We start from the raw sequence: 20,985 nt of genomic DNA on the forward strand, positions 1-20,985 counted from the left end.
CGACGTTGACATAGAGGGCGTCTCTGTCGACATACCCATGCAGTTCAATGTAATTCCAGTCCATCGTGATCGTGCTGTTACCCCAGTTCCAAGCACCGCCACGGGGTTTCTTCACCACACTTTTGCCGTCGATTTTTAACGGCAAACGGACGTCCTCATCTGCATCCTTGGGGTGCATGACGATCAAGGTGACCTTCTTTTTGAAGGGCCACTGCACGTAGCTGTCCCATTCGCCGTCGCGCAAAAAAAGAGCAAAGACCACGTTGATCTCGTCCTCGTCCTTCGAGAACTCGCACTCGAGGCCGAATGTGTAACCTCCTAACAAATACGCATCGGTTGATATGGTGACGTTCGTTTTCTTCTCGTTCAGCAAGTCGAGACCTGCGTAGATGTCGGCGAATTTGCACGTGGTGATCAAAACGCCGGGTTTGGATGCAGCGCGGTGTGGTCCCTGGATTACGGTCTCCTTTTTCGCAGCAGCGACCGAAGGCTGCTTCCTGCTTCTCGAATTTTTCTTCACTTCGAGCAACTGACGTTCGAGTCTGGCCACCCTGCCTACCAAGGCGTTGCTGCAGCAGCCTGTCACCACGGCTTCCAAGTCAACGCCCTTGCTGGGTACCAGCTTCCGCTTGCTTGTCTCTACGTCCGCCATCTTGGGAACGCCTTCCTTGGAGGCAGCTTCGTCAGCTTCGTCAATCGACGCACACAGCGTGCCGCGGGCACAGCTCCGATAGTGATCCAACGCCAGGTTGCGAGAGACGGGTCGCTGGCACTTGCAGCATTTTACCTCGCCGCCACCACACTGAGTCAAGTGACCTGCGAGCTCGGACAGTTTGCCGGAGAAGCCGCACACTTCGGAGCCGGCCACGCACACGATGCGGCGTTGTTCGAGCTCGCGCCGCTTGATGCTCAACCGGCGAACGTCGTAGGCGGCAAACTTCTTCCCGTCGAACGGGCAGCAGCGGTCCTTTTCGCTCGGTAGCTGAGCCTCACAACTCTCGCATAAAACGTGGCCGCACGGTAGCTGCGATGTTCGGGAAGACAGAACGCCGCAGACGCCGCAGAGTAGAGTGGCCGGCATCGGCTCGGCGAACGCGACTCGACGCATCTCGAAGAACTCGCCGAACCCGGTCAGCGTGTACTTCCATCCGTCCGTCATGGTTGAGACGAGACGCCGAACCGACCACTGTTGACAACGAAGAGTCAAACGTTTAGTGAGCGAAAAGCTTGCGTTGCCAGGCTGACGCAACGCAAAGGCCGACTGTGCGACGGAAATTGGCGCGAAAGCAGCGCGAGGGCGTGCGGGCGTGCGGGCTGCGGGTAACTGCGGGCGCGCGTAGAGGTCACACTTCACATTAGCAGAGTATGGCACACAGAATGAACTGCTTGTCAGCAGTTCAGTTCACGCTAAACATGGAGCAAGAAATAGTACAAACCATGGTACAAACACAGACACCTTCAGGTTCTGCCGTGCTGTTGATCGCCGCCACGTTTTTGTCTTGAGCCAATCAGAAACGGAGTGTTTCGTCTGTAAGCCAATCAAAGCATACAAGTAGCAAGAACAAAACGGATGCGTTGCGGAATTTGACAGTGTTGGATTGGAGCGTAGACTCCCGAGATGTGACGCGAATGGCACCTTGCGGTGCGAAGCCCAAATTCGGAATCCTACGCCGCCTATGCACTTTCTTTTATTATAATTGATAATGTTTATGAGGGATTAATAGGAAAGAAAGATGTAAGAAGCTGTGACGTCGCTCTTTGCCAAGCCGTGACGCCGGAAAACTGCTGTACTGCGTCATGTTATCGTGGCCAACGTTTATAGAACCAGGTTCAATCAATCAATGAATTAGTCACCTGGTTCTATATACGTTGATCGTGGCAGACTCTCTGGTTTACGTCTATCTCCTTAGATTGCCTAACCCGCCGATATCGCGGCTACCATGGCGGCAACCGCCGTGCTGCACCAACCGCATACACGTTTCCGCAATCCGAAACCAAAACCAAGGTATCCGGCACAGATATTTCGATGAGCAACATCGTAACTACGTTGGCTATTTGATTTCGTCCAAGCATTTTGCTGTGGCGTTGAAGTAAGTCTGGAATGGCCTCCGCGAATTTGACATTGAGGTCTTGCTTTTACTAGGATGCAATTCAGTGGGGCCGGACAAAGTGTAAAGTACTTCCGATTGATACCGGTGCCGGTTGACCGCTCCTTGCGTTCTCTTATGTAACCTTGATTATTCAATAAATGCAAGTGGCACTTTATTGGCTAAAGGAAAGAAGATGACTTTTAAGGGCTCGCTTTTCTTTGTTAGACACAATATTAACGAGACCTAGCAGACAATATTTATTGTCTGCTAGTTCTCAATAATATTGTGTCTAACAAAGAAAAACGCGCCCTTAAAAGTCATCTTTCCTTCATTCATAGCGAGGGTCTTGTTCTGGCAGACTTGATGCATTCAGGTAGTATGCGAGGGATTATTGGTCAGCTAAAATATAACCTTCTTTATTGTCTAGTAGCACGAAGCCCGCATGAAGAGGACTATTGACCTTCCTGAGTGACGTCACACACACACATGGGTGACGTCAGCTTAGGGTAAATCCGCACAGGATAAACACAAATAAAAGATGTTGACAACGTTCTCGCTCAATGGTCCTCCCGAAATGAACCTGGGTGGGTCGACACGCGAGTTCGCTAGCCTACGGTTTTCACAACTAGCCCGTCTGAACACAATGTAATGTGATCGGCGCCGTTTATATAGTTAGCGATGTTGTTCTAAACTATGAAGCTAATATCAATTCTAATTGTCAATGTTTTACTGGCTTTTTTGTGAATATGACACGTTACTTCTTTAAGCGAAAGCTTTAAAGGCCAACTCCGGCGATTTTTCGAGGTCGATGGATCTCAGTGAAATTCGCTGGGTACGTTCCTTTGCACGTTTCCGTCATTTATGCCAAGTTACAGGCTTGAGACATGCGCAGATTGTTTGCAAATGAATTTTAAAGATTGTCTGCAAACGCCCTCCTGGCTTCCCACAATTATTGGCAACATTGCGTCTGTGACGTCAGTATTGGGAAGGCGGCGGAAGTGACGCATCCGAGGGCACCGCTAACTTCGGCGTTTCGGCCGCTACAGCGAGCGTCTGCTGTGCACAAGGCGAGAGGGATGGGCGCGCAGCTTCGCGCCCTCTCTCCCCAAAGGGACAGGGCGCGACGCCGCGTCAAAAAGTCACGCGTTGACGCGCTGCAACGCGTACGTGTGTTCGGGCCTTTAGATGTCTCATCAAACGCGAAAATTGACCGTTGGCGGCGTCGACACGAGTGATACGGAAAATAATCACGTGATGACGTCGTGACGTCATATGATAACGTCATTGCATGACATCGTCGCTTGGCCAAAGGCGGGCCGATCATGGAGGCAATGAACAAGTTATGACACAACAGATCGCCTAGATTGTGTGCCGTCATTATTAAGGCCTGAACACACGTACTCGTTGCAGCGCATCAGCGCGTGACCTTTTGACGCGGCGTCGCGCCCTCTCCCTATGGAGAGAGAGGGCGCGCAGCTTCGAGTAGCCGCGCGCCCTCTCTCCCCATAGGGAGAGGGCGTGGCGCCGCGTCAAAAAGTCACACGCTGCAACGCGTACGTGTGTTCAGGCCTTTACGGCACATAACGCAGCGTCACATGATGACATCATCACAGGACGTCGTCGCTTGCGCAAAGGGGGGCCGATCACGGAGGCAGTGCAACACCAGGTAAGTTGAAGTAAGCTTGCAATGCCTCCGATCCTGGAGGCACTGAAAAACCACTTTAGGTGCAGAAAGCGTTTGTAGGGGCGCGTGGGAGGATCAACAAATCGACTGAGAAGAAAACGACTTTCGCCTTAGGCGAATGCATTAGGGACCCAGTGAGTTTTTTTCTTTATCACGGCTGTGTGCTGTGAGCAGTCAGTACACCTTCCGGAATGCTGTAGCGTAAGTAGACGTAATACCGCATACAGGGACAATGGAAGGTGAGAGGGGGTGACTCAGCATTCCTTCAACCTTTAGCTGTCATGGCTATGCAGGACCGACCGCAGTTAACTTCAATGGGATTTCCACTTGGGCTTGTTCTGTGACCGTTTAGTACCTGCAATGTTGCGCGTTAACAGAGAGGGAGATAAAAGAGGGAAAGGGAGGGAGGTCAACCAGGATTATAACGTCCCGTTCGACGTCACGCGTAAGAACACCTACAAGGAAGGAACTGAGTGACACACACGGAGCGCAAACTGTCACCATTTTATTGCCAGAACAACGTGAGCTTATATGCCGAGTAACGAACAACATTGCGCAAGAGAGCAAGCGCAGATCTGCAGAGAGAAAGCAATCAACGAACACGTGTAGTGTCACTTAGGTAAGATACGCCATTTCCTCAGCAGGCAGTGGTTGACGCCATGCTAACGCGTTTCTCTCTTAGAGCGTGCGGGCTTCATTAACGAGACGTATCATTTCATTATTGGGTTTTGCAATGACCACAGAAGTCTGAAACTCAAGTAAAGAACCGCGACAGTAAAGTTCGCAATAAAGCTTGAGCTTAAAAAAAGTTCAGGAGCCCTTGCCTAACAGGGAAAATGGGGGCAAGCGGAACTTCGCGTGTGCGTGCCTGATACTTTCTTTCACCGGCGGAAGCGAAACGTGGCGTGTGGGCGCGCCTCCGCAGTTGGCGTCGTGCCTAACGACTCACGTTCCGGCATCGGAACGTGCGGTCATGCCTTCATATTCAGGCAACAATGAAGTGTGGCAACGTGAAATGACACGTGACCTCGAGAGATCAGATTGCCATATCAGAAGCGGCTCATCGCCGACAAGCCCATGATCGAGAGAGCATCAATTATTGGAAAACGACGCGTACAACTGTACGCACGTGACCGGCGCACCTTCGAGGGCCGCATTTTTGTACGCTCGCTGGCGGCGCCTTCTTCACTCAACGCCACCGAAATCTGTAACCCATAACAAGCTTCTCTTGAACACGATGCGTATATCAAACAAGGACCGATACTGTAGAACCTGCCGCTTATGTCATTGAAATGATATAGTCTTTACCATGCACCAACCGATGGTGAAAAGGTCTGTTCGATTATTCCAGGCAGGTCAAGGGAGGCTATTTTGTTAGCGTTCTGTCACAGAACGGAGGCGGTCCATTCTATCGGGCCGCACGCGACTGGTGGAGGCTCGTTTGACGGTCAAGACGTGAGAATAGGCAAGAACGGTCATAGAACGGTCTCCGGCTCCGTTCTATCAATAGAACGGATGCAAAACGGTCTCCGCGGACGACTTGGATTGGATCAAAATTCAATTTCCCGGCCCCAGCGCTTACGTTTCGATTCAATCCATGTCGTCCGTAGAACGGTCTACGGTGCCGGCAGCCGGCAGAGCAGGCTGCACGGGATAATGCCGGCACTTCGTCTCGATTGGCTGGCTGCAGTCATGTGACCAAACTGCCGGTATTTCTGCTTTAGTGGGGCAGTGCCGGCACAGTAGATCATGGCATTGTGCATGATGCCCGTGTCACTGAGGCGCTTTGCCTGGCTTCGAGAGACGTTTAGTACATTTTCCTGTTGCTCAGTGAAGGCCCTCTGCGCCCTTCGGGCGCGGAAAACTAATCGTGGCTTCGCCCTCGCTTCGCGAGTGCGGCCATTTCGCTATCGCTCAATGGCCGGTTGGCAGGGTCACGGTCACGCGCTACTGGCCGCTGTCGCGGCCACGCGCTGTTTAGCCCGCGCGCCTGCCCCTTCGGGGCAGGCGCCCGTCCGTGCCAGCGTCCGTGGTGTGCCCGTGTCACTGGGGCGCACGTAACCCACGAGCCGGTTCGCGCTTCTCAGTCTGGTAACAGACTAATGCAACACCAAACAATACCCTGCCGTAAAAAAAAAAAGAAAAAAAAGACGAGACTGCAGCGTGGTTCGAACCAACGTCCTAGCAGTTCCGAGCACGACACGTTAACCGCTGCGCCACTAGGGCCAATCGGTCACGACCTCCTCTAAGGAGGTCGTGCAATCGGTTAGGTAGGTTTAACGGGCTGCATTTGTACTGTCACGCTGGACGTAACTTTAAGACTCGTTATTCTTACGTCCAGAAGTAACTGCAACGGCTCCTAACACTGCCAAAGCAGAAATACCGGCAGTGTGGTCACATGACTGCAGCCAGCCAATCGAGACGAAGTGCCGGCATTATCCCGTGCAGCCTGCTCTGCCGGCTGCCGGCACCGTAGACAGTTTCTAGAATTATGGTGGCTATAGAATGGAGCCGGAGACCGTTCTATGACCGTTCTTGCCTATTCTCACGTCTTGACCGTCAAACGAGCATCCACCAATCGCGTGCGACCCGATAGAACGGACCGCCTCCGTTTTGTGAGAGAACGCTTACAAAATAGCCCCCAGCGTCGTGACGCAAGATCGACGTCGCCGGAAATACATGAAATCGCCATCAGTCTTCCGGTGTTACTCAAGAGCCAATCAACGCGCATCAAAGGCGGCAATTTCGCAGATCGTCTCAGAAAACGGACCCAGGGCAAGAAATGCGTTCACGAGGGCGGGCTCCTCAATTTACTCGAACTCAACGTTTACATAGAGGGCACCTCTGTCGACGTACCCTTGCAGTTCAATGTCCTTCCAGTTGATCTTATCCGTGAAGCGGCTGCAGTTCCAAGAGTCGGGATCCGGTTGCTTCACTATATCGTGTTCCTTCATGTTCGTGTGCAAGCGGATGTCTTTTGCTGGATTCCTGGGGCGCATGATGACTAAGGTCACCTTCTTGCTGAAGGGCCAATCCACGTAGCTGTCCCATTCGCCGTCGCGCAAAAAGAGAGCAAAAGCAACGTTCACGATGTTCCCATCCTTGGTGAACCTACACTCCAGCTTGAAGGTGTAACCTCCGAGCGTGTATGTATCGGTTGATATCCTGAGTTCTTTCCCCTTCTCTTTCAGCGAGCCGATATCTGAGTAAATGCCGGCGAACTTGCACGTGGTGATGAGAACGCCGCCTCTGGGTGCCGCTCGGTGTGCTCCCTGAATTACCGTCACCTTCTTTGCAATTGTGACCGCCGACTGGTCATCGCTGCTGGACTTTTCCTGCACTTCGAGCAACTGACGCTCGAGTCTGGCCACATCGCTGCTGGACTTTTCCTGCACTTCGAGCAACTGACGCTCGAGACTGGCAACATCGCTGCTGGATTTTTCCTGCACTTCGAGCAACTGACGTTCGAAACTGGCCACATCGCTGCTGGACTTTTTCTGCGCTTCGAGCAACTGAAGTTTGAGACTGGCCATCTTTAATGCGAAAGCTCTCTTCAAGCAGCCAAATTCGGCTTGGCTCACCATCAGCTCCCGCGTGTTTTTCTCCATGTTAGCCATCGTGGAGGCAGCTTCAGCATTAGCTGTGCGCAGGCGGCCGGTGCAGCTGCGATAGTGATTCACGGCATGGCCGCGAAACACGGGTCGATCGCACTTGCAGCACTTAATCTTTCCGCCACCGCAGCGAGTCAGGTGATCTGCGAGCTCGCACAGTTTGCCGGAGAAGCCGCACACTTGGGATCCTGCAGAGCACACGATGCGGCGTTGCTCGAGCTCGCACCACTCGATGGTCATCGGGTGAACGTCGGAGTCGACGAACTTGCTCCCGTCGAACGGGCAGCAGCAGTCGTTTCCTTGCGGTAGCTGATCCCTGCAGCTATCGCACAAAACGTGATCGCACGGCAGCAGCAACGTGCGGCTAGGCAGCATGCCGCAGACGTCGCAGAGATGAGTGGGCGGCATCGGCTCGGCGAAGGCGACCCGACGCATCTCGAGGAACTCGCCGAATCCGGTCAGCGTGTACTTCCAGCTGCTTGTGAGCTCGCCTTGTTGGTCCGTCATGGCTACGACACTGAACTGAACGCGAAATCAAGCGAAACTTTCACTCTGGCCTGTAGATCGCTGAGCGAGTAAAATGTGTCCGTATGTCTTCGAAGGCACGAACCCACGCAAACGGCACAAAGGCAGCGAGTAAACTACCTGTGTCGCTCGCTGGCTCGCTCGCTGCAGGCCTGCAGCCGTGGAGAGAAAGGGAAGCGAGAGAGGGGGACTGCAGCAGAATCTACTGCAGCGCTCTTACCCGACGAGTACAATACTGTAGACTGTTGTGGCGCAGCACAAATGCCACAATGCCAACGACCTTCGAACAGCGAGGAATGCGGGGAATCGTGGAGCCTTCGCCCCACAGGCCCCGTCAGCTGACGCCAGTCGTCGTTCTCTCTAGCCTGTCAGCGACTGAGAATTCTGGGGAAACATTCCTGAACGGGATGGAGGGGAAAAACAATGGCGCTCCGCGCAGCCGCGGTGTGGATCCTCCGACGCCTTGCAGAGGTCACCTGTGTGGCCCTTTTTGTCCAGAACCGGACGGGCTGCTTCTACAACCAGCAGGCCAGTTCTTGAGAGAGTTTTCTCCCTTCAACTCGTCGTGATGGATGCTCAGGGCACGACACCCACTCGTGATCCCCACGGCTACGCTACCAGAGTCGCAACAGCGGTGACAACGAAGGAATACCACGGCCCGTATCCTCAGCTGTGCACAGGAAACGCGACCCCAGTCGCAACAAGACCTAAAACTTTCTTGTTTTGGTTTAGGCACGTAGAGCTTGAAAGCCAGTGGATGCTGCGCCCGGCTGTGGTGTTTTATTTTTTTATTTTTCGCTACAGCTGTTCACGCATTGGCGTAGCAAGGGGTGTTCGCACCCCCCCTCCCCCCTCCCCCCCCCCCCCAAAAAAAAAAAAATATCCATTTTGCACACGCACGAACGTACAAGGAGTGGCACAGCCTCTCCCCGAAACAAATTTCTGGGTTGCGCCCCTGTATAGTTATTCCGTAGGTTCTGGTTTGATTTCTCTGTGGCTTAGGTGAGGAAGCTTTTTTATACTCTCATCGTGAAGGTATACAGAAGATTAAGAGGCGTATTTGCAAGCCATCACAGCAGCAACGCCATGTGAAGTACACGGGTGTTCTTGCATTTAGCCCCCATCAAAATGCGGCCGCCGTGGCCGCGGGAATTGCATCCGCGTCCTAGCACTTAACAGGGAAACAGCTTAACCGCTGAGCTACCGCTGCGGGCAAAGCAACATTGCCATACATTTACACACCGAATTTTCCGTCCGATCGCCCGCTACAAAGCGCAAGGCGTCATTAATACCCATGATCAACAACTAATATCCTCTAGCGGGCCAGGGCCGGGCCTTGTCATGAACACGCGCGCCCTGAATAAGTTTAGTAACGAACCACCGGGACCGGGCCGGGCAGGGGTGGGTTCGGTCATGTACGCCCGGGCCCGGGCTGGGCTCGGGCATCATAAAGCGGGCCCGGGCCGGGCCCGTGCAGTGCTCTAGTCCCGGCACCTACCAAACCCCTACCAAAACAGCAGAGGACAGCACAGGAAAATGAAAGAGGCTTGGTTTGACCAAAGTACAAAGAGCTGTGATTTATATCACATCGATCCATTCATTGAATTCAAAATTACGCTAGCATTAGATAGAAGTATGGAAACTCTTATTCACCGATTGAGGCTAGGCACCACATACACAAAACATTTTTTGCACAGAATTGGTAGAGCTGAAACTCCCGAATGCGAATGTGGATTTATAGATGAAGACGTGTGTCACCTTCTCATAGACTGTCCACATCATGACACGCCGCGACGCCGTCTTAAATCGGAACTGTTGGCATTAGACCACAGACCGTTTAGCTTGAGGAAACTTCTGGGCCCGTGGCCAACTAGAGTTTTACAGACGCACGCTTTAAAAGCGTTAACACGTTTCTTACAAGACAGCGGCATTGCTGACAAGTACTAAGAAATACCGAACTTTCATTTGTATAACACATGTCGTACTTATTATGCGCAGTCTCATATGACACCCATCATATGTGTGTGGGGCTAAGAGTAGCCGGCGCCATAATTGTGCGCCAACATCTCCTTATATATCATATCAATAAAAAAAAAAAAAAAAGAGGCGGATTGGAGTGCGTGGACGACCACGATGAACTGGCAGGACATCGAGCAACTAAGATGTGTCGACAAAGGTGCTGTCTATGTGAACGTTGAGTTCGAATGTATTGGGGAGCCTCCCTCGTGAATGTATGTGCTGCCCTGCATCTTTTGTTTTTCGTCTCTAAATTTGTGGAAATGGACATGTATGCCTTATATATCTTCAGATTGCTATTGCCACCAGCCGAAATGTAAGAGAAGTTTGTGTGATACAGGTCACCCATGTGACTTCATCGAGCACCGTACGCATGCGTACGTTCAAAACATTGCGCTTCTGCTTATGTATGCACTATTCTGTGTAGTTTCGTAGGACACAGATGCTGTTTCATTGCTAAATCCCAATAAACCGTTGATTTCGGATGTGTTTGTCAACAGCTAGTGTTTTTAAAAGGTAATTGGCTGTATACTATAGTTGTATATTGTAGAGGTGTGCGCGGACTCCGGGCAGGCCGACGTCTTGTCATCACGGGCAGGGCTCGGGCTACTTTGTTTTTTGTTTTGTTTTTTTTTTATCTGGCGGGCCGAGCCAGGTGCGAAGCCCGTATCACTTACAGAATATAGACGCCGTGCCGGAATTCTTTTCCAGCACGTAGCGATGAGCACGCAAGATGAGCTTTCTGATTGTCTATCCATGGAATGATCCCCCCTGTCCTGCATCTGAGGTACTAAACTTCTGGAATAACAAGCAGTCTAAATATCTCAAGCTTGCTATGCCTGCGAAAAAGATGTTGGCAGTTCCGGCTACTAGTGCGAGTATACCGAACCGAACTTCAGAGCGGCGGAATATGTGATGCAGGAACGCCGCACTTCACTGAAGCCCGAATCATTGGACAGCTTGTTATTTTGACACGGCATCTGTGACTGCCATGTGTCGTTTGTTTATGTTTCACTTTGATGTTAAATAAAATTCCCCATTATCTGAAAACGATATCTTGTCTCCGCAGGACGGGCTCGCAGCCCTTTAGCGTCGGCCCCGGGCGTGCCTTCGACGCAGTCAGCGGGCCGGGCGCGGGCTCGGGCTTGGCTCTAGCATATTATACTACGGTCTTCCGTTTTTGAATGTATAGCTGCAGAGGGTAGGAATGAAAACATAAAAAGACTTAAAGTTTAAAGGCGTACTGGCACAGAATTTTGAAGACGAGATAACTTGTGGGCTGTATTTTTGGGGACACGCACGCATCATCTTCAAAAAAAAAAAAAAGCTCACACGGTCCCTTAAGCATTTGCCTAAGGCGACACGAAGTCTAAAGCCATCTCTCTATTCCTCTCATTCGATTTTCTTGGTTTCACGAATTCAACCACCGTATTCAAAATAGGCTGGTTGAATCCGTTCAAAAATTATGGTCATCAAACATTCCACCAATTTACAGAAAGTAGGCGCAAAACGGGCACGAAAATACTGCCCGCTATAAAAATCGGGACAAGCAAATGAGGAATTGCAAGAAAAGAAATTCAAAACGGGGATTTTGCGTTGGTCTTTGTAATCCGACACGCTTGGCGATCCAACCTTTCGACCTCATTAACAGAGACTGCTTTTTAGAATCGCTTGCTTCAATCGATTCCCTTGGCTCCTCATTAGCTCGTTGCGAGTCGACAGCCTTTTGACATGCCAGTTTCTACCGTAGAACTTTGATGTTGCTGTAACATACGGCCCGAAGCCAAAGCCCAACATGTCTGAGCATCTAAACTGACTCGTCATTGATATAACCAGCTAGTGTTTGGATGTAACATTAACTAATTAATTAGTTCATTAACTCACTCATACATTCATTCATTCATACACTTCTGAAAGCGCCCATGGACAGCTCGAGGCATTCGTTAGCATTCGTGGTGCACTTCTGATTTAAAAAAAAAACAGAAAGAAGAAAACGAAATAGAAAAAAAGTCGTACAGGATGCAGCAAAAATTGCAGTGTGTATGTTAATGACCCTGGTATTAAACATTTTTCAATGTCGAAAGTTTACCTGCAGCATAAACAGCTAGATATTAACCCTGCTGTACTTTATAATATGGCGTTTGAATAATTCCGTATGTTTTCTGTATAATTCTTGCAATCAATTTAAGCACACCACATGAATGTTCGTATATTTCCATGAGAATAGCATGCAAACCGTGCAGAATAATTCAAATTTGATATGAAGCCTTTCAGCCTGAAGCGGATGAAAAACTATTACGATTTTTTGCTAATGTATGAACCGCTTGCCGAAAAATTAAGTGCTGCCGCATGAGTGAGTGAGTGAGTGAGTCATACATGGATATTTCGTTTGTCTGTTGTCTTCATTAGTTGAATGTCCAATTTGTACATACGTAGTACGTGTGCCAATGAATACGCACATGTCTTCATCCGGTCTCTGCCATACAACAGCTGCAGCTGCCTTATTTTGTGAGTTTCAGAATATATATATATATATATATATATAAATCGGCTGTAGATGACACCGCTCTTTTTCCTCTAAAGTTGGATTCCCGGAGATATGCGGCAATTTATGTTCAGTATCACTTGGACCTCGTGACCTGGCGTCGACCTGCACCTGATGAACTGGTGATTGCAACTCTCCGTATATGTCGAACAAGCCCGGTTAATGTGCCTATCGTGGATATCATTCATCTTTCGTGACAGCGCCTGGTAACCAGAATGTTAGGCCTACAATGTTGAATGATAAGGCCTAAGTTAAGGCTAAGGCTCGAGAGACTCATTCATAAAGAACCAATGCGCTGACTCATCGATGCAGTAATGGCATTACAGCGGGCTTCGTGCGTTAATTGTTTCAATTTTCTTTTACCACACAGATAGCCGCCGTGGTGGTACGGTGCTTACGGTGATCGGCCGCGTACCCGAAAGATGCGGGTTCGATCCCGGCAGCGACGGTCTCATGTCGATCAATTGCGAAATGCTTGAGGCCCTTCTACTTATAATTAAGTGCACGTCAAATGACCGCAGCTGGTCGCCGTTTTCGGAGCCCTCCTCTACAGTGTGCCTCTAATCCAGTGTTGCCAGATGCCGCCGACTAAACAAGCGAATAATCACCACAAAAGAAGCCCCAAAATGTGGTGGCACTCCTGTGAATAAGCCCAAAACAAGCGGATGTTCAAAAGAATGTTCTCATCCTTGAAAATTATTTTATAGTGTGAAAAAAGAATACTACAAGCACATATGGAAGGTAAAAAAGTTTATTTATGTTACTTTTTTCGTTATTCTTTATTCATTTCATATAATAAAAATAGGCGCTTGAATGACTGAAAACACTGAAGGTTGTTTCTTGCACTTCAGAACCGCACACTACACGGAGTCATCGTCACTGGTTTCCAATACATCTGGAAAATCCATGTCCTCTAGTTCCGCGGAACCATACATGTTCTTCGAATTAGACATTTGCATCATCTTTGCGGTTGGCTGAAAATCCCGGCAGCAAGCACCTCGAAGTCGAAGGCCGTAGCGAACGTGCAGGATGGCGCAAGACATTTCGTTTTTCATCCTATTCCGTTGGCGCGCTGTTGCTCGCCACATTTAATTCACTTGTTCGCAGCCGCCCGAAACTTGTTCTGCAGGTTAAAACGATTCCTCAAACTACGACCAAAATGCGTGTTTGCGCTCGTAAACTGCCGATGGTTTAGTCATTGGTCTAGATGTAGAAATGTATACGTACGTACGTGAAGTATCAGTGTTGCCGGTCATCGCCGAGAATTCTTTAGCACCGTGAGACTGCATGGATTTTTTTTTTTTGTATCGCCACTTCTACCTCGCAGCCTTGCTGAATAGCCCGAACAAATGAAAACAAAACAGCGGCACAAAACTAAACCGTTTAATAAAGCTATACAAATTGAAGGTGCTTGGTGGTCGGAACAGTAATTTGGCTACTCCGATAAACCATCTTTAATTTCATATCAGCTAATAGAAACAAGAACTGAAAGTACAATTTAGAATGTCCAGTATACTCTTCTCTCAGCGCAAGAGCAGAATACTCGGACGAAATAAGTTCTCCAAAGGTATCGCGGTGGCCCAGCGTGATGTGTTCCGCTCCGTTGGTTTCGAAATCGCCTCGACACGCGCGCCGCGCCGCGCATCCCACGTGGCTTCGAGCCGGAGGCAGAGACGTGCCTTCTACTTTACTGTTCACATGTAAGCTAAGAGAGAAGAATCTTCCCAGTCAAAATGACCGACTTCCCGCTTCGCGAGGCTTCAATGAAAGTGACGTCAGGGCTGGTACGATCGGCCCCTGCGCCGACTAAGCGGCGTCCCCTGTTCTTCGAACCGGGCGCCGAAGCGCTGCTTGCCTTGACAATGGTTCAAGCGCTTGAATTGTCCTCCTGAGATGGGACGTGAGGCGCCGGTCCGGCCCATCCGGGTACGGCGAGACGACCGTAATGGTTTCCTGTAGCCAAATCTACCTTGACGAGACAGCGGCGTCCGCGCGGATGACAACCAGCCCCACTAATTGATCGACGAGGTGCTTCGGAGCTGCGGACCTTTTGTTGCGCCCGGCTGTCCGAGCGTGGGACCCATCGCCCTACGGCCTTCACATGACGGGGACCACATGTTGCACCCTTTGGTGCAACAGCAGCAGAGTGCGATGGCCACACCCCCGTCGACGACACTGACCTGGGCGAGTCTGGGTGGCACCCTCATTAGTGTTGTGTGGGACGCGATTGGACTGTTCCAACTTGCAGAAATTCCCCCATCTAGGGATCTGGGGAAAGATACCCTTTAAAACGAGCCCCGCGGGCTCATTCGACGCGCAGTCGTCGTCATGTAGACACGAAATCCTCGTCCTGTAGGACGAAATCGTCATGTAGAAACAAACTGCTCGCCCATGTAAATAAAACCTCTGTTAAGTTTGCCTTCCTCCAGCCTCTTCCTCCGGAGTCTGATGCCCCCAAAGGCCGGTCGCAACAGAGCCTCTCCTGAGTTTTTCTTCCCCATGCTGTAGCGCCTTTATAAATGTCGCCAGGAGGAAAAGAAGGGCCTAGGAGCGCTAGATGAGTGCTTAGGGGGGGGGGGGGGGGGGGGGGGGTGTTCGTATATTGTACTGAACTTTGTACTGAACTTTATTTCCAACACAAAAAGTTCGGGGTTTCCCAGGCAAAAAAGCTGTTGAAAACAGGTTGAAGGGACCTGGGGGACCGTACAGGCAGCATAAGAATAACGCTTTATTTCTTCTGTAACATTACAGGAAGGTGGCAAGAGCAAAAGGCACCAAGGCCTGACAGAGGCTCCTGCTCCGTTCACAAATTTGGCTGCAGCGAACAGATTATTTGTACAATAAAGACATCTGGTACATTACCATATTACAATATAACCGAGCCAATTTATCGAATAAAAAGTACAACTAATACAACTTGATACAACTTATACAACTTGATAAGATATAATAGCATCTGTACACAGGAAAATAAATATAAGATACAACAAAAATGCACAGATACAGCGAAATTAATGTTACAGGGAAATGCACAATAAATTAAAATGCACCCATATAGTTAGGAAAACTGCACATACCGAAAATGCACAACGTTGGAACATATAAAAAAAATGCAATGCAGAATAATGGTGCCGTGACAATAAATGAGATTATACTGTAACGGCTGTACAGTCGTTTAATAGGACAAGTCTTATTTATTTTTTAAATCTATGGGGTGGGATATCAAAATTTATTTGGGAAGATACACGATTTATTAGTGCAGGTATCTGATAAGTGAGGGCTGACCTTCCATAATTTGTACGTGTTCTTGGTATCGGTGTCTGTGTATTACGCAGTGGATAACGTCCTGACGTTGCATGTGCATACATATTTTGACTCAAGCCATGTACTTGACGACAAATACACGTACCGGGCACTAAAATCATAATATTTCTTGAAAAAGCGCGAGTAAGCAAAAAAAAAAAAAAACGCGACGAGCGGCTCCAAGAATTTCCAAGCGACTCAGCCAAAAAAGAAGCCCAAATCCGCTTATAATAAGCGGAACTGGCAACTCTGGTCTAATCATATCGTATCTCTAGCATGTAAACCCCCAGAAATTATTAATAATAAAAAAGATAGCTCATAAAACAAATCACTAATTTGAATCATGAATTATACTCTGGCAAAGACGCTGTAATTGCGAAATTTTAAACACGGATCATTAGTTCACGTGTGCTTAACAATGTGTTAAGCAGGCATGCCATCTCTGAAGTACGTAAACATGCTGTTAACATACTTAGCACTGTCTGAAGCGCTCTTGAAATAAGCGCCGTTAAAATGCGTTAGTAAATACTTTGAAGTTATAGGTTAAGGTTGTACTGAACTTCTTTGAAGAAGGCTTTCCGGAAAGTTCTATAACTAACGCAGCCAACATGCATACACCCCGCATCATAAATCGCAGGGTCCCTTGTAACTACATTCAACTTAAGACGACTCGAAGGCGAAATCCATCTTCTTTTTCCTCCCAGTCGATGTATTAGGGATACATGAACGGCCGGTCATGTAGGCTCCCTATAGATGTATTTATCCTGCCCCCCCTCCCCCCCCCCCCCCCCCGGAAAGAGCTTTGTGCACCAAGCGTGGTCTCTCATGCCTCCAGGATCGGAGGCACCTCAGCTGGTTTTGCACTGCCTCCGCGATCGGCCCACCTTTGACCAAGCTATACTATGTCATGCGAGGACGCTGTATAGGCTTGTGCCATAGAGGCGAAGGAACGAAGGGTCATTCCACGCCAACACTCCCACTCGGGGCGCTTGACAAAAATCAATTTCTCTAAAAAAATCTCAGAAAATTACACACACACATAGACGTTAGTTCTACAGTATTCGCCCAATGTAATTCGGGCGGCAACAATTTTTTGGGCACGTGAGCGCCACTTGAACTTCACGAATTGTTTCGAAAACCAGGTACGAACAAAAAGAAATCGCTATAAATTGACCGTTCCAGGCATTCTTTGAACCCTTGCTTTTTTGCGTTTTTCGAGCATCGTGATTTCATTAGAGGACAATTCCTTATAGTAGCTTTATATTTTTACTCCTTAGCACGTATGTAAAGTTTAGTAAATTGTCGTGTTTTCGGGATTTTTTTTTTTTTTACAAAAGACAGCACTCGATCAAATGCAGAAATTATTTTTATAAAACTCTCCATAAAACGTAATGTTTTATTCCTACAGTCCGCAGCTACATTCAAAAGCGGAAGACAGTAGTACAACATAGAATAACGGCCTATTACATTATGAAAAGGCTAGCTGTTGACAAAAACATTCGAAATTGACGGTTTGTTAGGATTCAGCGATGGACCAGCAGCTGCGCGCTATACTGCACCATGGCCTCCGAGATGGCGGGCGCGCGGCGCCGCGCGCCCGCCATCTCGGAGGCCATGACTGCACACAGTCGGACATACATAACCAGAAGCGCAATGTTTTGGATGTATTCAATGCTCGATCAAGTCACAGACGTGACCTGTCTCACACAAACTTCTCTTAAATTTCGGCTGGTGCGAATAGCAATCTGAAGATATATAAGGCACACATGTCCGTTTCCACAAATTTAGAGACGAAAGACAAAAGGTGCAGGGCAGCACATACGTTCACGAAGGAGGCTCCCCAAAATTCATTCGAACTCTACGTTCACATAGAGAGACTCTCTATCGACGTATCCCTGTAGTTCAATGTCCTGCCAGTCCTTCTTGATCGTCCAGTTACCACAATTCCAAGCACCTCCATGAGGTTTCCTCACCGTCACGTGATCCACCATAGTTATCGGCAAACGGACGTCCTTCGCTGCATCCTTGGTGTGCATGATGATCAAGGTGACCTTCTTTTTGAAAGGCCAATCCACGTAGCTGTCCCATTCACCTCCACGCAAAAAAAGAATGAAGCGCACCTTCACCCCTTTTTCTTCCTTGGAGAATCCGCACTCGAGCATGAAGGTGTAACCTCCGAGTGAATACACATCGGACGATTTCCTGAGTTCTTTCGTCTTCTCGTTCAACGAGTCGAGAAATGTCGGCGAACTTGCACGTGGTGATCAAAACGTTGGCTTTTGATGCAGCGCGGTACGGTCCCTGGATTACCGCCGCCTTCGCGGCAGCAGCGACAGAAGACTTCTTCTTGTCGTTGCTGGACTTTTTCTGCAGTTCGAGCAACTGACTTTCGAGACTGGCCACATCGTTGCTGGACTTTTTCTGCACTTCGAGCAACTGACTTTCGAAAGTGGCCACATCGTTACTAGACTTCTTCTGCACTTCGAGCAAATGTGCTTCCAGACTTGCCACATCGTTGTTAGTCTTTTTCTGCACTTCGAGCAACTGATCTTCGAGACTGGCCACATCGTTGCTAGACTTTTTCTGCACTTCGAGCAACTGACCTTCGATACTGGCCAGCTTTTCTGCCAAAGCGCTCTTGAAGCAGCCCAACTCGGCTTCCAGGTCGATAACCTTGCTGGGAGTCAGGTTCGGCGTGCTTGTCTCGACGTCCGCCATCTTGGCAGCGTCTGTCTTGGAGGCAACTTCGGCATTCGCCGCGTACAGAGGGCCCGTGCAGCTCCGATAGTGACTCACGGCATGGCTGCGAAAGACAGGCCGGTTGCACTTACAGCACTTCGCCTTTCCGCTGCCGCACCTAGTCAGATGATCTGCGAGATCACACAGATTACCGGAGAAGCCGCACACTTGGGATCCTGCCGAGCGCACGACGCGGCGTTGCTCGAGCTCGCACCACTCGATGGTCATCGGATGAACGTCGGAGTCGACGAACTTCTTCCCGTCGAACGGGCAGCAGCAGTCGTTTCCTTGCGGTAGCTGATCCCTGCAGCTATGGCACAAAACGTGACTGCACGGCAGCAGCAACGTGTGGCTAGGCAGCAAACCGCAGACGCCGCAGAGGCGAGTGGGCGGCATCGGGTCGGCGAAGGCGACTCGACGCATCTCGAGGAACTCGCCGAATCCGGTCAGCGTGTACTTCCACCCGTTTGTCTGCTGGCATTGTTTGGTCGTCGTCATGGCAGTGAGACGGAATTCGTATTCGAGCGGAACTTCTCGCTCCAACTTGTGAGAAACGTTCAACAAAGAGTTTCTGTATCCACTTTGACGCGACGCAATGGTCCGCTGTTGTGTGGGAAATTGGCGCGAAGGTAGCCGCAGCGCGTAGCGAAAGCGCCAACTTCAGCGCGCAGGATACGATGGCAGCGAAATGTCTCCAGCCTAATCCACAGGAGCTCGGCGGAGTATCTGTGAAATGAATACACAACAACCACTGAGAACAACAGAGGAGTCTGCAATATATAGTCCAAATCGCAAAGCGCACTGAGCGGCCGTGTAAGAATCGCCCGACAGAAGAGCAGGAGAGGACGCGCGGCGCGGCGACGCAACCCGTTTGTTTAGGTGTTCTGTGACGGAACACCGGCGGCGCCAACCGATCAAGCGCTCTCTGTGTTGGCGCCGTATTCCGAGAGCCTGCCTTTGGTGGATCGTCTTACTATGTCTGTATAGGGCTAGCGTGTGGCTGGCGCTTCAACGCGCGAAGTCGTCTGGCATTTCTCGCCGTGGCCATATATGCTCGAGTTCCTTCTTGCTACAGAACATCGCGAACGCTGCGCACATGGTGTTCCGTATGTTTCTTGCTTGTGTCCTCGTCTTTTCGGACAGTTGAATAACGTCTCAAGGCGTGTCGAAGACCGGCGATTAACCGGACTGTCGATAGCTTGTGCGAATCCAGTCCGCTGCAGCAGCAGCGTCGAGAAATAAATTTTAAAAAAATTGGCCCGAGCGTTAGCTTCTCCGCAATGCACTAGCGGCGTTTGGAAGACAGGCGCGTGACCTCTGCCTAAAGGCAGCATATACAGTAACCTAACTAGGCGTACCACTGTGAAAGCGGGTGCCGTGGCGAAGCGGCGCAACAGCCTGAACAAATGCCTCCTTACATGGCTTTCAGTATCAGAGAAAGAATGAACATGAGGAGTAGACGGTATCGATGGTACTATCGATACTATCGATAGCTGAGTCACCATCGAACTATCGATGGTGAAAAATACTATCGATAGCGCTATCGATAGTAAAAAATTCGATGGTACTATGGATAGTATAAAATCAATAGTGCGGACTCACTGCAGAGTAAACTTGGTTCCCCGCTCTCGTGGTACATAGTGGAGCCGGAGTAGCAGGCTGAAGGGCAAGAAAGTTGACATGATTGAGTTCTTCACCAGAGTGCTTTGCTAACACATGATTATAAAGTGAAACTGTTCAGCTGTAGCGGAAAGGAAGCCTTTACATGTGGTGGGTCTGCGCGGCTTCAAATTGATATTGCATTTCATGATTTCGAAAAAACAATATCAAGAAGTTACTTGTAAGGTGTAACTGGTTGCTTTTGCGAATTTATTGATGATTATATTCCACCATTTTCCACCATATTCCACCATTTTCACTGCGGCAATAATTAATTTCTCTGCAAAAAATTGCTCATAAATTAAGCGAAGCTGGTAGTAGGCTATCGCAAATATCTTCGCAATATGACCGGCCAGCAACCGTATCATTATTCACACCACTATAGATAGTATCGTCCGGCGGTTGTGACGGTGAAGAATGCTGCAGCAAGACTGGCTAATACGGAGCTCTTCATTTGGGCGATCTTGCGCCCAGAAAATCAAAGCTCAAGATACAAGCGATACGTGCTGCGCACTGATAGCGGCGGAAGCAGTCGTCAGTCGTTGAGTAATCTGATCATCGGTGGAACGCGTCGTCCTTTTATACATCAGTCATCAAACCTTCCAGCGTTACGGCTGGCGCTCGCGTAATCTCTCGAAAAAACTTGACCATTCTCGTCCGGCGCGTAATCTTAACAGAATGATATCAAACAATTGTGAAGTTTCTCAAGAATAACGGCGCGGTCTGCGTCAAACGTTGCTAACAGTCTTTGTGGGTGAAACCCGAATACGTCAAAACAAAGCAATAAACACGCGTGGCAGTAATATTGCCAGT

General features: G+C 49.5%; 2 protein-coding genes across 2 annotated transcripts in view; both read right to left on the bottom strand.

The window, feature by feature from the left end:
- LOC119406291 (uncharacterized) overlaps positions 1-1,299 on the bottom strand; it is a 43,671-nt gene extending 42,372 nt beyond the window's left edge. The window contains exon 1 of the mRNA XM_037673025.2: positions 5-1,299. Coding sequence (XP_037528953.1) covers positions 5-1,159 — 1,155 coding nt within the window. The 5' untranslated portion in view covers positions 1,160-1,299. The remainder of the gene's footprint in view (positions 1-4) is intronic.
- A 5,285-nt stretch (positions 1,300-6,584) lies between these two features.
- LOC119406292 (TNF receptor-associated factor 6) lies at positions 6,585-7,892 on the bottom strand. Its single transcript, XM_037673026.1, has one exon. The coding sequence runs from the start codon at positions 7,890-7,892 to the stop codon at positions 6,585-6,587; it is 1,308 nt and encodes a 435-aa protein (XP_037528954.1).
- Between the last annotated feature and the right edge of the window lie 13,093 nt (positions 7,893-20,985).

This window comes from Rhipicephalus sanguineus, chromosome 10 (assembly GCF_013339695.2).
Source record: "Rhipicephalus sanguineus isolate Rsan-2018 chromosome 10, BIME_Rsan_1.4, whole genome shotgun sequence".
NCBI lineage: Eukaryota > Metazoa > Arthropoda > Arachnida > Ixodida > Ixodidae > Rhipicephalus > Rhipicephalus sanguineus.

Excerpts from the sequence above, each read along its gene's own strand:
- LOC119406292 (XM_037673026.1), bottom strand. The coding sequence starts at position 7,892 with ATGACGGACCAACAAGGCGAGCTCACAAGCAGCTGGAAGTACACGCTG.